The 12954-nt window shown below is 43.4% G+C and overlaps 1 protein-coding gene across 4 annotated transcripts in view; it reads right to left on the bottom strand.

Moving 5' to 3' along the window:
- The window catches only part of LOC134355376 (6-phosphofructo-2-kinase/fructose-2,6-bisphosphatase 2-like), a 114951-nt gene that overhangs the window by 80269 nt on the left and 21728 nt on the right, over positions 1 to 12954 (bottom strand). For all 4 annotated transcript variants that reach the window (XM_063065168.1, XM_063065167.1, XM_063065169.1 and 1 more), the window contains 3 exons: positions 9480 to 9576; positions 3353 to 3419; positions 1769 to 1843 (listed from right to left, as the gene is read on the bottom strand). In XM_063065168.1, coding sequence (XP_062921238.1) covers positions 1769 to 1843; positions 3353 to 3419; positions 9480 to 9576 — 239 coding nt within the window. The remainder of the gene's footprint in view (positions 1 to 1768; positions 1844 to 3352; positions 3420 to 9479; positions 9577 to 12954) is intronic.

Here is a 12954-nt window from a genome sequence, read left to right on the forward strand (position 1 = left end):
GGGTGACAAAGGACATCCACGGGCATCGGGCTGTTCCAGGTCCCCAGGATCGGATGTCCGTGCGAACAGGAGACACAAGAGCTGGTGAGTCAGCATACCCAGAGTTCAGCCTGGAATTCAGGGTCCAGGGTCGATATCGAAGATCAGAGCTCAATGGTTGACCGGAAGTCTGGGATTCAAAGCCTGGAGATTGGGGGCCTGTCCTGGACTTGGAGGACTATCCGTGTGTGTGGGTGTGGGTGTGTGTGTGTGTGGGTGGGAGGAAAGGGTCTTGGCTTGATGTTGCTATTTTGCTGCTTGTTTGTTGTGTTCTGTGTTGTTCGGTTGAGCACTGAGAGCATGCTATGCTGGTGCTAGAATGTGTGGCAACACTTGCAGGCTGCCCCCAGCACAACCGTAGGTTGTGTTGGTATGTTTTGTGTACACGTGATAAATTTGAATCTAAATTTGAATCTGAATCTGGCAGTCTTCAATAAAATCCTGCCTGTTTGACTTCGACCTCATAGGAACAGAAACCTGCTGTCCTTACCCAGTCTGACTGCATGCAGCTCCGGACCCAGCAGAATGTAGTTAATTCTCATATGAAAAGGTTGTTGGAAACCACTTTTTATGACATCTATATTTTATAACAAACTCATATTTTTCATAGTATGTGGTGGTTCATCCCCGCTCACTGGCAGAAAGTGTACAGCAGCTAAACTAATAGTTTATCACTGTTGTCATTTTTCATTGGCTAAGTATTAGCACATTACCCACGTGATGTAACCGTAGTAATGATGTAGCCTATAAACTAATTGATTCTTTATCAATGGAATTTCTCTTCTTATCTATAAAGGCGAGATTTTCCAGAGGTGCTATCCTGGCTTCTTTATTCCTTTGTCTTTGCATCCATACATCCCTTAGCATCATTTCTCAGCTCTTTATTTAGTTTGCTTAGTATTCGCATCTTTGTTTGTATCCAAAATAAACTGAAATCTTGGAATTAGACTACTCGTCATTCCTGACTCCTGGAACAACCCCAAGGATCGGAAAATAAAGAGATCCAACAAGGTCAAGGAAACCAACCACTTCAATAAAACTAAGAATGAACAATAAAACCTGACCTCACTGACAATTTTCACATCCCATGTAGAATGGGAATTTTCTTTGTACAATCTAGATTAGGGATTTCCAACCTTCCTTATGCTGTGGAACAATACCATTAAACAAGGAATCCGTGGACCCAGGTATGCTGCGAGAGGGGTGTAGCTCGGGTAAATGAAAGTAGGCTTTTTTCACTTAAGTTGGGGTGGCACTACAACTAGAGGTCTTGGGCTAAGAGTGAAAGGTAAAAAGATTAAGGGGAACATGAGAGGAAACTTCTTCATTTAGAGGGCCGTGAGAGTGTGGAACAAACTGCCAGCAACAGTAGCATATGCAAGTTCAATTTCAATGTTTAAGAGAAGCTTGGATAGGTACATGGATGGTAGAGGTGTGCAGGGCTCTGGTCCCAGTGCAGGTTGATGGGAGTAGGCAGTTTATGTGGTTCGAATGGACTAGGTGGGCCAAAGGGCTTGTTTCTGTGCTGTACTTTTCTATGACTATCTCTCAAAATGCAAACTATTTTCAATTATACATTTAATCTACTGTTGTTAAAGTAAAAAGTAATGTGAAACAATGTTAAAGGATAAATGGATAAGATTGAACAAAAGCATTCACCTATAGTGAATTAGCAGTCAAAATGTGTTAACAATTCTGAGACATTTATATCATTACTCTTGATCTTAACCTTAAATGTATTGTTACGTGCAAAATTCAGGATTAAATCCCTCCGCTCTCTGGTTGTGTTGGTGGCATCAAAAACCTGAGATGAAAGGAAAAATAGAGACATTTGCACTGAGTTTAAATTTCCCACATAGTTACAAAAGTGATTACTTTTAAATACAAAGGACTGTAAGCAGCTAAGTAACAAGACAAACAGCCAGAGAACTACATTTCTCAGTAATGTCGGTGTTATCAGAGTACCCAGTCAATAAACAAATCAATTTAGAACTTTACATGAACACAAGAGATTCTGGAAATGCTGGAAACTCAGAGCAACACACACAAAATGCTGGTGGAACTGAGCAGATCAGGCAACATTCATGGAATGAATGAAGAGTCAATGTTTAGGGCTGAAACCCTTCTTCGGGACTGGCATGGAAGGAGGAAGATGCCAGAAACTTTACATGAAAGAACTGCATATTTCTATGTACAGATGTAGTTCTACTGCAAATAGATGGTCCCAGCCAGGTCCCATCTACTATTAATAAAATTGGCCTTTGCTCAATTTATTCCTGGTCTAGCTCTATCTTTTTCCATGACTACTTTTAAATCCATGGAGCTAAGGTTACTACTCCTTCATTGGCCCTCCTGCCACCTGCCCAGCCACATTCCCAAGACAAGGTTCAGCAACACTCTTTCCCTCATTTGTCCACCTACAAAGTGTGCCTCTCCTGGACACACCTTAAAAATTCTGCTCTGAGATGCTCCAAAGAAACCCCAGTTTATAGAATGTAGAACTGTACAGGACCTTCGGCCCACTTTGTTGTGCGATTTTGAATGGACTCTAAGATCAATCTAACCATGCCTTCCCACATAGTCCTCCATTTTTCTATCATTCATGTACTTATCAAAGAGTCTGTTAAACGTCCTGAATGTCTGCCTTGACCACCACCCCTGCCAGTGTTACAGGCACCCACAGCTCTACGTTCAGAAAAAACTACCCCTGTACTTTCCTATAATCAACGGAAAATTATGTACCCCAAAGTCTGGCTATCCACTTGATCAATGCCTGCTTTCATTTTGTACACCCCTACCAAGTTACCTCTCATCCTCAAACACTCCTAAAAGAAAAGCCCTATCTCGCTCAACCTTTCCTCATAAGGCATGCTCTCCAATTCAGACAGCACCCTGGTAAATCTCCTCTGCACCCTCTCTAAAGCTTCCAAATCTTTCCTATAATGAGGCGACCAGACTGGAACATAATACTCCAAGTTTGGTCTAGCCAGAATTTTATAGAACTGCAGCACGACCTTGCAGCTCTTGAATTCAGTCCCCTGACTAATGAAGGCCAACACTCCATACACCTTTTTAACCACCCTATCAACTTGTGCAACAATTTTGAGGTATCTATGTACTGTAATCCTTCTTGATTACATCAAACAAATAATACTGTGGCTCGTACCAGGAAAATTCTCCAGTATTCAAAAGAAATAATCTGCTGAACATCAAAAAAGTCAATTAAGTAGACAGTCAGAAAAAACATCATATGGACTAAACTAATGGCAATGAGATGTGGCAGATATGAGAGGACCACAGGAAGTTAACTTACTGCAATCTGACCATTCTCATCCAAGAGGTAGGTTTTCACATCTTTCAGTGCTGCAATGGCACACTCCCTGTGACAACAAAACAGCAAGTTATTTCAGAGAGTTTTCAACTGCAGCTAAATTGCTCAATAAGAAGGTACTTCAGAGAAAGGAGCTCTCAAAGTAATAATTATATGGAGGGAGGGTGAATCATTAATTTGGTAGTATCCTGGGGGAATAAAGATCTAAGAATTGGTTTCAAATCACCTTCCACAGCAATATGGTGTAGAAATAACCACAGAATAGACTATTCTGGATCTTGCCTTGCATAGAGATAATGTTAGTTATTATTTGAGCCATGAGACATAGATATTTGTATTTAGGATTTCCCTAAAGAAAATTAATCACAATCGGAGAACTTTGCTTTGAGTTCAGGAATAATTTGCTTCAGTCCAAATGCAATTAGCTAAGGGTGATAAATTAGAAAGACAGTGCTAGCCAGAATGAACATCAAAGAGTGAAACAGGAATGTAGGCAGCCATTTTGTGAGACTGTCCTTGCAGCCACCTTCTTGAGAACTGTTTGAACTGATTTCCTGCTTGGATAATTTAATCAAGCAATGGAATGTGGATGCAAAGAGTTTCAGCTAATGATCTGCTAAACCTGAGACCATTCTCAGACAAGTAGCTACTATACAAAAATCTATCCAACCCTGTCTTAAATATATTTACTGAGGTAACTTCCACTGCTTCATTGGGCAGAGAATTCCACAGAATCACCATTCTTTGGGAAAAGCAGTTCCTTTTCATCTCTGACCTAAGTTTACTTCCCTGAAGCTTGAGGATATGCCCCATAGTTATAGTCTCACCTACCAGTGGAAACAACTTCCCTGCTTTTATCTTATCTATCCTTTTCATAATTTTATATGTTTCTAGAAGACCCCATCTCATCCTTCTAAATTCTAGCAAGCATCTGAGAGGAGAGCACACATTTTCTGGCAGACAGAATGCAAGTACTCAGTTTATCTATGGACACCTTTTATAAACCCACTAATTCTCCCAGCTACCTGGACTATACCTCTTTCCAGCTTGTCACTTGTAAAAATGCCATCCACTTCTCTAAATTGCTCCGTCTCCGCTGCATCTGCTCTCAGGAAGAGACTTTTCATTCTATAAATAATAAGATGTCCTCTTTCTTCAAAGAAAGGAGTTTTCCTTCCTCTACCATCAACGTTGCTCCCAACCACATCTCCTCCATTTTACACACATCTGCCCTCATCCCATCCACCTGCCACCCCATCAGGGAGAAGGTTCCGCTTGTCTTCACCTACCCAACCCACCAGCCTCCGTGTCCAGCACATAATTCTCCTTAATTTCCACCATCTCCAACGGGGTCCCACCATCCAGCACATCTCACACCTCCTCCCCTCCCACGTTCTGTAGGTATAGTCCAGGCAGCTATGTGACTCCCTTATCCAGTTATCTCTCCACTGATCTCCCTCCTGGCACTTAACCTTGCAACCAGAACAAGTGCTTCACCTGCCCCTATACCTTCTCCCTCACTACCATTCAGAGCCCCAAACAGTCCGTCCAGGTGAGGTGATACTTCACCTGCGAGTCTGTTAGGGTCATATACTGTATCTGATGCTCCCAGTGTGGCCTCCCGTGTATTGATGAGACCCTGATGCAGACTGGGAGATGGCTTCACCGAGCACCTATGCTGCGTCTGCCGGAAAAGACGGGATCCCGTTGGCCACCAATTTTAATTCTACTTCCCATTCCCATCCTGACACGTCAGTCCACAGGGTCTTCTGCTGCTGCGATGAGAGCACACTCAGTTTGGAGGGACAACACCTTATATTCCGTCTCCAACCTGATGGCATGAACATCAACTTCTCGAACTTCCAATAACTGCCCCCCTTCACCATTCCACATTCCCATTTCCCACTCCCCCCTCATCTCCTTATCTGACCATCACTTCCCTCTGCTGCTCCTCAACCTTCCCCTTCTTCCATGGTCTTCTACCTTCTCCTATCCGATTTCCTCTTCTTCAGCCCTGTACCTCTTTCATCAATCAACTCCTTATTTCACCCCTCCCCCTGTCCCGGTTTCACCTATCACCAACTACCTTGTCCTTCTTTCTCCCCTCCCCCCACCTTCTTACTCTGACCTCACCTTTTTTTCCAGTCCTGATAAAGGGTCTCAGCCCGAAACCTCGACCGTTTGCTCTTATCCATAGATGCTGCCTGGCCTGCTGAGTTCCTCAGCATTTTGTGTGTATAGCTATTTATTTTGTAACATGGCAGGTTTGCAGGAGGAGCAATCTGTAGCCTTGTTAGGCTCAGTGTCTGGGTCACTTGGTTTGACAGGTTTCAATCAGCTAAGAGTTGAAAAGAACCAAAAGACCTAAGACTGAAGGCAAAGGTCATAGAACAATACTGGTTGTGGCCCTGGACCAGAGCCAATAAGGAGGTGACCCGGGTCAGTCAGGTGACCTCGAGCCAATGAGATTGAAGTGCAATATTTGAACTGGTGAGAAAGGAGTATAAAAATGCTTCGAATGCAAAGAGGCAGTAACTTTCCGGAGACCAACCATCGCGAATGCGGAGGACCCCACAAACAAGAGAAAATCTACAGATGCTGGAAATCCAAGCAACACCACACACAATGCTGGAGGAACTTAGCAGGCCAGGCAGCATTTCTGGAAAAAGTACAGTTGATGTTTCAGGCTGAGGCGTGTCCTGCTTTTTCCCCCCACAGATGCTGCCTGGCCTACTGAGTTCTTCCACATGAGGACCCCATGTTGGGCACGTGGAGATTAGATCAGGACCACGAGGAACACCTGGCCAGCAAAGATTCTTTTACCAGGTGTTATCTTTTCTATTCTTTGACTGTTCATAGAGGGTCAGGGAGACTTAGTAGGTGTGCACACACTTATTCAGTTCTGTAAATTCACATACTCTCCAGTTGAGACAATAAAGGTACTTGCCAGTAAATACAGACTCTTTCTGTGCCTACTGATCATAATTACTAAACGGTAACAATTGACAAACTTAGTCCAACAATTAGCAAAGCATTTCAAAATTCCCACAAGACATTTTCAAATAAAAAATCATTGTGGTAATATTGAGACATACAAATTAAAAATTGCTGTTAGTTTGCTCAAGCTTCCTCAGTTTTGTCACAACTCTCCATGACCAGGGGGTTTTGTCAGGCCTTACAACCTTCCTTTCACGAGGCACACATCGTCATATCTTGAGATTTACGTTACTACATAAATGCAGATTGTTGACGGATAAACTACACCAGATTAAGGAGGACCACCCAATCAGCATTCCTGCTTCTCACAGCTGGAAAAGCATTTGCGTCAACGTGATAACAACATGTAGCATGCCAGCAGCTATTCTTGATGTATGAATTCTTGATGCATGGACACATGCCTCCCTGACACACTGACTCCTCATGCCAGATAAAGGTTGGCAGGGACAAAAGAGAATCTGCAGATGCTGGAAATCCGAGTAACACACACAAAATGCTGGAGGAATTCAGCAGGCCAGGCAGCATCTATGGAAAAAAGTACAGTTGAGATTTCGGGATGAAACCCTTCGGCAGGGCTGGAGAAAAAACACTGAGGAGTAGGTTTGAAAGGTGGGGGAAGGGGAAAGAAAACAAGGGTAAGGTGAAACTTGGAGGGGGGAATGAAGCAAAGAGCTAGGAATTGATTGGTGAAAGAGACAGAAGGCCATGGAAGAAGAAAGGGGGGGGGAGGAGCACCAGAGGAAGGTGATGGGCGGGTAGGGAGATGACATGAGAGAGGGACACAGGGATGGGAAATGGTGAAATGGGGAGGGGGGCATTACTGGAAGTTTGAGAAATCGATGTTCATGCCATCAGGTTGGAGGCTACACAAACGGAATATAAGGTGTTGTTCTTCTAACCTAAGTGTGCCTCATCATGACAGTGGAAGAGGCCATGTTTGGACATATTGAAATGGGGATGAAAAGTGGAATTGAAATGGGGATGGAAAGTGGAATTAAAATGGGTGGCCACTGGGAGATCCCGCTTGTTCTGGCAGGCAGAGCGTAGATGCTCGACGAAGCAGTCTCCCAATCTACGTAGGGTCTTGCTGATATACAGGAGACCACACTAGGAGCACCAAACACAGTATATGACCCCAAAAGACTGAAAGGTGAAGTGTCACCTCACCTAAAAGGACTGTTTGGGGCCCTGAATGGTAGTGACGGAGGAGATGTAGGGGTAGGTGTAACACTTGTTCCGTTTGCAAGGGTAAGTGCCAGGAGGGAGATCAGTGGGGAGGGATAAATGGACAAAGGAGTTGTGTAGGGAGCGATCCCTTCGGTGTAATAAATGCTGGGCACGGAGGCTGGTGGGGCGGTAGGTGAGGACAAGAGGAACCCTATCCCTGGTAGTGCGGCGGGAGGATGGGGTAAGAGCAGACGTGCGTGAAATAGAAGAGATGTGGTTGAGGGCAGCATTGATGGTGGAGGAAGGGAAACCCTTTCTTTAAAAAAGGACATCTCCTTTGTTCTATAATGAAAAGCTTCATCCTGAGAGCAGATGCGGCGGAGATGGAGGAATTGAGAAAAGGAGTTTGCGTTTTGCCTTTTTACAAGTAGCAGGGTGGGACGAAGCATAGTCCAGGTAGCTGTGAGAGTTTGTGGGTTTATAATAGATATCAGTAGATAAGATGTGTCCGAAGATAGAGACAGTGAGATTGCGTAAGGGAAGGGAACTGTTGGAAGTGGATCAGGTGAATTTGAAGGCATGGTGGAAATTAGAGGCAAAGTGGATGAAATCAACAAGCTCAGCACGGGTGCAGGAAGCAGCACCATTGCAGTCGTCGATGTAGCGTAGGAACAGTGCAGGACAGTCACCAGTGTAGGCTTGGAACATAGACTGCTCCACGTAGCCGGCATAGCTAGGACCCATGTGAGCACCCATGGCTACATCTTTTGTTTGAAGGAAGTGAGAGGACCCAAAAGAGAAATTATTTAGAATGAGGACATGTTCCACTAGGCGGAGGGGCACTGTTTGGGTCTGGTGTCCAGAAAGAAACTGAGAGCTTTCAGGCCTTCCTGGTGGGGGATGGAGGTGGTTAGAGATTGGACATCCATAGTAAAAATATGATGAGGGCCAGGGAACGCACTAGATCTTTCCTTTTCTTTTTTTTTTGGCGTGTGCGTGCGCGTCTGCGTGTGCGATGTTGGCGGGACGATGTCTTTTCCATGCCTTTACAAGGCACGGAGCGAGAGAGAGACTGTGTGGCTCGCCACTCCTCACACAGACATTTCGCAGTATTTTTCCCTTTATTTTACAAGGTTGAGTTGCGATCTCGACACTCAACCCGACACGGATGGAAAGCGTACTCGGGAGCGGCCCCGGCTGGATTCGAACCCAGGAACCTCCGTTCCAGAGTCCGGCGCTGATGTCATTGCGCCACCAGTCGGCCCCGCTCTAGATCTTTTCAAGGATTTCAGGTTCCCTGGCCCCCATCATCTTATTTTAATTCCACTTCCCATTCTGATATGTCCATCCATGGGCTCCTCCACTGTCAGAATAAGGCCATGCTTAAGTTAGAGAAACTACACCTTATATTCCGTTTGGGTGGCCTCCAACCTGAAGGCATGAACATCGATTTCTCAAACTTTCAGTATTGCCTCCAACTCCCCCTTCACCATTTCCCATCCCTGTCCCTCTCTCATGTTATCTCCTTGCCCGCCCATTGCCTCCCCCTGATGCTCCTTCCCCCCCCGCCCTTTCTTCTTTCTTCCATGGCCTTCTGTCTCTTTCACCAATCAACTTCCTAACTCTTTGCTTCATTCTTCCCCCTCCAAGTTTCACCTATTGCTTGGCGTTTCTCTCTCCCCTCCCCCCACCTTTCAAATCTACTCCTCAGCTTTTTTTCTCCAGTCTCCTGCCAAAGGAATTCAGCCCGAAATGTTTCTTTTCCATAGATGCTGCAAGGATTGGCAGTAAAAAGGAGAGAGGGTACGAGATGGGGAAAACTAGGAAGCTGAGAGAAAAAAAACATCAGTTGCAAATCTGTGGTTTCCTGAGATAGCCATTAACTTCCGAACCACTTTGACAGGTTAGCAAACACACTCAGCAAAGCTGAGAAAAGACAACTTACTTTCTGATTTTCATGGCTTCTTCATTATCATGACGGAAAAATTCATACGATTTGTACGTTTTCACAGCTTCGCGGCGATACTGACCCAGATTAAAAACTGCAAGTCAAAGAGTAAGGTATTAGCAAATGAAGGAATGTATATAGAGAGCAGAATATACTTGGTGAAAAAACTCAATTCTTCAGTCCAGTTCCCTGGAATTTTGGAAAATTGCTCTTCTCTTCCTTTGTCAAAGAATCTGTAAAACATTCTTTGCTCTGTTAGCACATGCACACACTCCTTTACTTGGGCATCACTATTCTTCTCGAATGAAACCTCTATAAGAATAATGAAATTTGAGATTACGCTTGGCACAGAAAAGAGAATCTTTAATCCAGGTTATAATAGGCTGAAAACTGAATCACAATAAGTTATAAGGTAAACTTTTAATCCAGGGTCCTGTTGAAGGGTCTTGGCCCAAAAGGACAACTGTTTACTCCTGTCCATTGATGCCGACTGAACTGCTGAGTTCCTCCAACATTTTGTGTGTGTTGCTCTGGATTTCCAGCATCTGCAGAATCTCCTTTGATTGAAAGGTAAATCTGCAATGGCAGAAGTTCCAGAGAATATTGCATTAAAGGTAAAGGTTTGCTTTGTGTTATCCAAAATGGTCAACATTTGTGGGAAGTGATAGTGTTCACAAAGGCCTTGAAAAAGTGCATGGAATGTGAAAATTTACCAGCTCAAGGGGTTAAATTACAAAGGCAATTCAATGCAGAAAGTTTGAAATTAATAACTCATCTTCTACCTTAGGCCACAAACTTATCAATCACCCCTGATGAGTTATTAACTTCAAACTTTCTGCATAATCACTCAAAGAGTTGACCTGCATGTGCATGTAACGAGAGCTGTATAACTAACCTCCCTCTACCTTAGGCCATGAACTTATCAATCAGCCCTGCTGTGGACACTTTCTGGAGGTCCAAGATCCGTATGCTCCACGACCGCTGGACTAAGTGTGTAAATATAGGAGAGGACTATGTTGAAAAATAAATGTGTTAGGTTTTCTAAAATTGAATCCTTCAAACTTAGGCCACGAACTTATCAATCGCCCCTCGTATTTCATTAGGAGTTTGAGGAAAATTGGTCTGTCAGCAAAGGCACTCGCAAATTTCTACAGATGTACTGTGGAGAGCACTCTGATTGCAACACTGTCTCGTATACAGGGGCAACTGCACGGGATCGTAAAAAGTTGAAAAAAGTTGCAACCTCAGCCAGCTCCATCATGGGCACAGGCCTCCCCAGCGTTGAGGACACCTTCAAAAAGCAACACTTTAAAAGGACGACATTCATCATTAAAGACCCGCATCATCCAGGCCACGCACTCTTTTCATTGCTACCATCAAGGAGGTGGTACAGAAGCCTGAAGATACACAGTCAATGCTTCAGGAACAGCTTCTTTCCCTCTGCCATCAGATTTCTTCAATGGACAATGGACCCATGGACACTAAATTGCTATTTTGTTTCTTTCCTCTCGTTTAACACTACGTACTTAATTTAATTTTTATATATAAGAAACTTTTATTGTAACATTGTTTTATTATATATTGCAAAGAGCTGCTGCTGCAAAACAACAAATTTCATGACACATGCCATAATATTAAACCTGATTCTGATCCCGAATGCCGTGGCTATGTACAAGACAAAGGGAATGTCGCCCTCTACCTCTGGGGAATTTAAGTACAAGCAGGCTGAAATGGTGTGCTGGCTGCAGAAAAGCTCTGAGCATCATATATTACAAACAACAATTTATTATCAAGGTACATATATGCATCATATACAACTTTTAGATTTGTTTTTCTGCGAGCATACACAGTAAATCAAGAAATACAATAGAATCAACAAAAGACTGCATCCGACAGGGCATTTAATAACCAATGTGCGAAAAACAACATTTGTGCAAATACAAAAGAAAAAGAGGAAAAAAAAAGCAATAACTATCAAGAACATGAGATGAAGAGTTCTTGAAAGTGAGTCTGTAGGTTTTGGGCACAGATCAGTGACGGGATGAGTGAAGTTATCCCATCTGGTTCACGAGCCTGATGGTTCATGTTGCTGAACCTGATGGTGGGGGGGCCTGAGGCTCCTGTACCTTCTTCCTGATGGCAACAGCAAGAAGAGAGCATGTCCTGGGTGGTGGGGGTCCTTGATAATGGATGCTGCTTTCCTGTGACAGCACTCCATGCAGATGTGCTCAATGGTGGGGAGAGCTGGGCCATATCCATTGCCTGCTGAGTTCTTCCAGCATTTTGTGTGTGTTGTTTGGATTTCCAGCACCTGCAGATTTTCTGCTCAAGGGAATAGATGCTTCCATGCCAGGCCATGATGCAACCAGTCAATATACTCTGCACCACATATCCAAACAAGTTTGTCAAATCTTCGCAAACGTCTAAGGAAGTAGCGGTGCTGCTGTGCTTTCTTCTTAATGGCACTTGCATGCTGGGCCCAGAACAGATCCTCTGAAATCATAAAATCAAGGACTTTAAAATTGCTGATCCTCTCCATCTCTGATTCCCCGTTGAGGACTGGCTCTGGTTTCCTCCTCCTGAAGTCAATAATCAGTTCCTTGGTCTTGCTGACATTGAGTTGTTGTGGCACCACGTTTTTGCCAATGAGAGGAATTTGTGCCTTATTTTCAGTGTCTTCCCTGTGTTGATTTTCTCAATTTTCTCCCATTTTGTAGGGAAACTTTGAATGATGAATGAAAGCATAAAAAGCAGCAAAAAAAAAGTGTGAAAGAGGTTGCTAATCTCAGTGCAAAGATGTCTAATTAAACAAGGGAATTTAAGGATTTTAATACTTTTAAATTTGTCTTGTCCCTTTGCAGCTCTATTTATGATTATATTCTGGTTATTACTTTGTGTTAATGAAATGTTGGGCTCCATATTATGGTATTAGTTGGGTATGAAATTTATCACGTTCACCTTCACATCTATCCACAATGCAGTTTGAACCCTGGTACATACCACTGCTTCATTCAGGACTCCCATTCAAGAAAGAGTCACTTGCTTGAGCAATTAGTTCAGCTAAGTTCAGGTACTAAATTTCTTTTCTTTTCCAGTTTTGTGTGAGTTAACCCTGATAGAATGTTGCTGCATATTGATAAAACTTAAAAGCTATGCTATCAGAAAGTCTTCACATTCTCAAGCAACGGTTCCCAACTTGGAGTCCACGGACCCCTCGGTTAATGGCAGTTAACCATAAAAAGAGTCTTTCACTACAGTTCAGCACCTGGGTTAAAACTGATATTAATTGGTGAATCTAAGTGGGTTAAAAACTAGAAAGATATTCTTGGACTACCTTCCTAATTAAAACAATGTTACCAAATACCATTCTCTAACAGTTTCCCTTAAGTTTCATACAGCAGTATCTAGATAGGAACGTATGCTGAGGGACTCTGTAGAATATGTACACTCTGTATCTTCATCTGATACTATG

Source organism: Mobula hypostoma, chromosome 13, assembly GCF_963921235.1.
Source record: "Mobula hypostoma chromosome 13, sMobHyp1.1, whole genome shotgun sequence".
Taxonomy (NCBI): Eukaryota; Metazoa; Chordata; class Chondrichthyes; order Myliobatiformes; family Myliobatidae; genus Mobula; species Mobula hypostoma.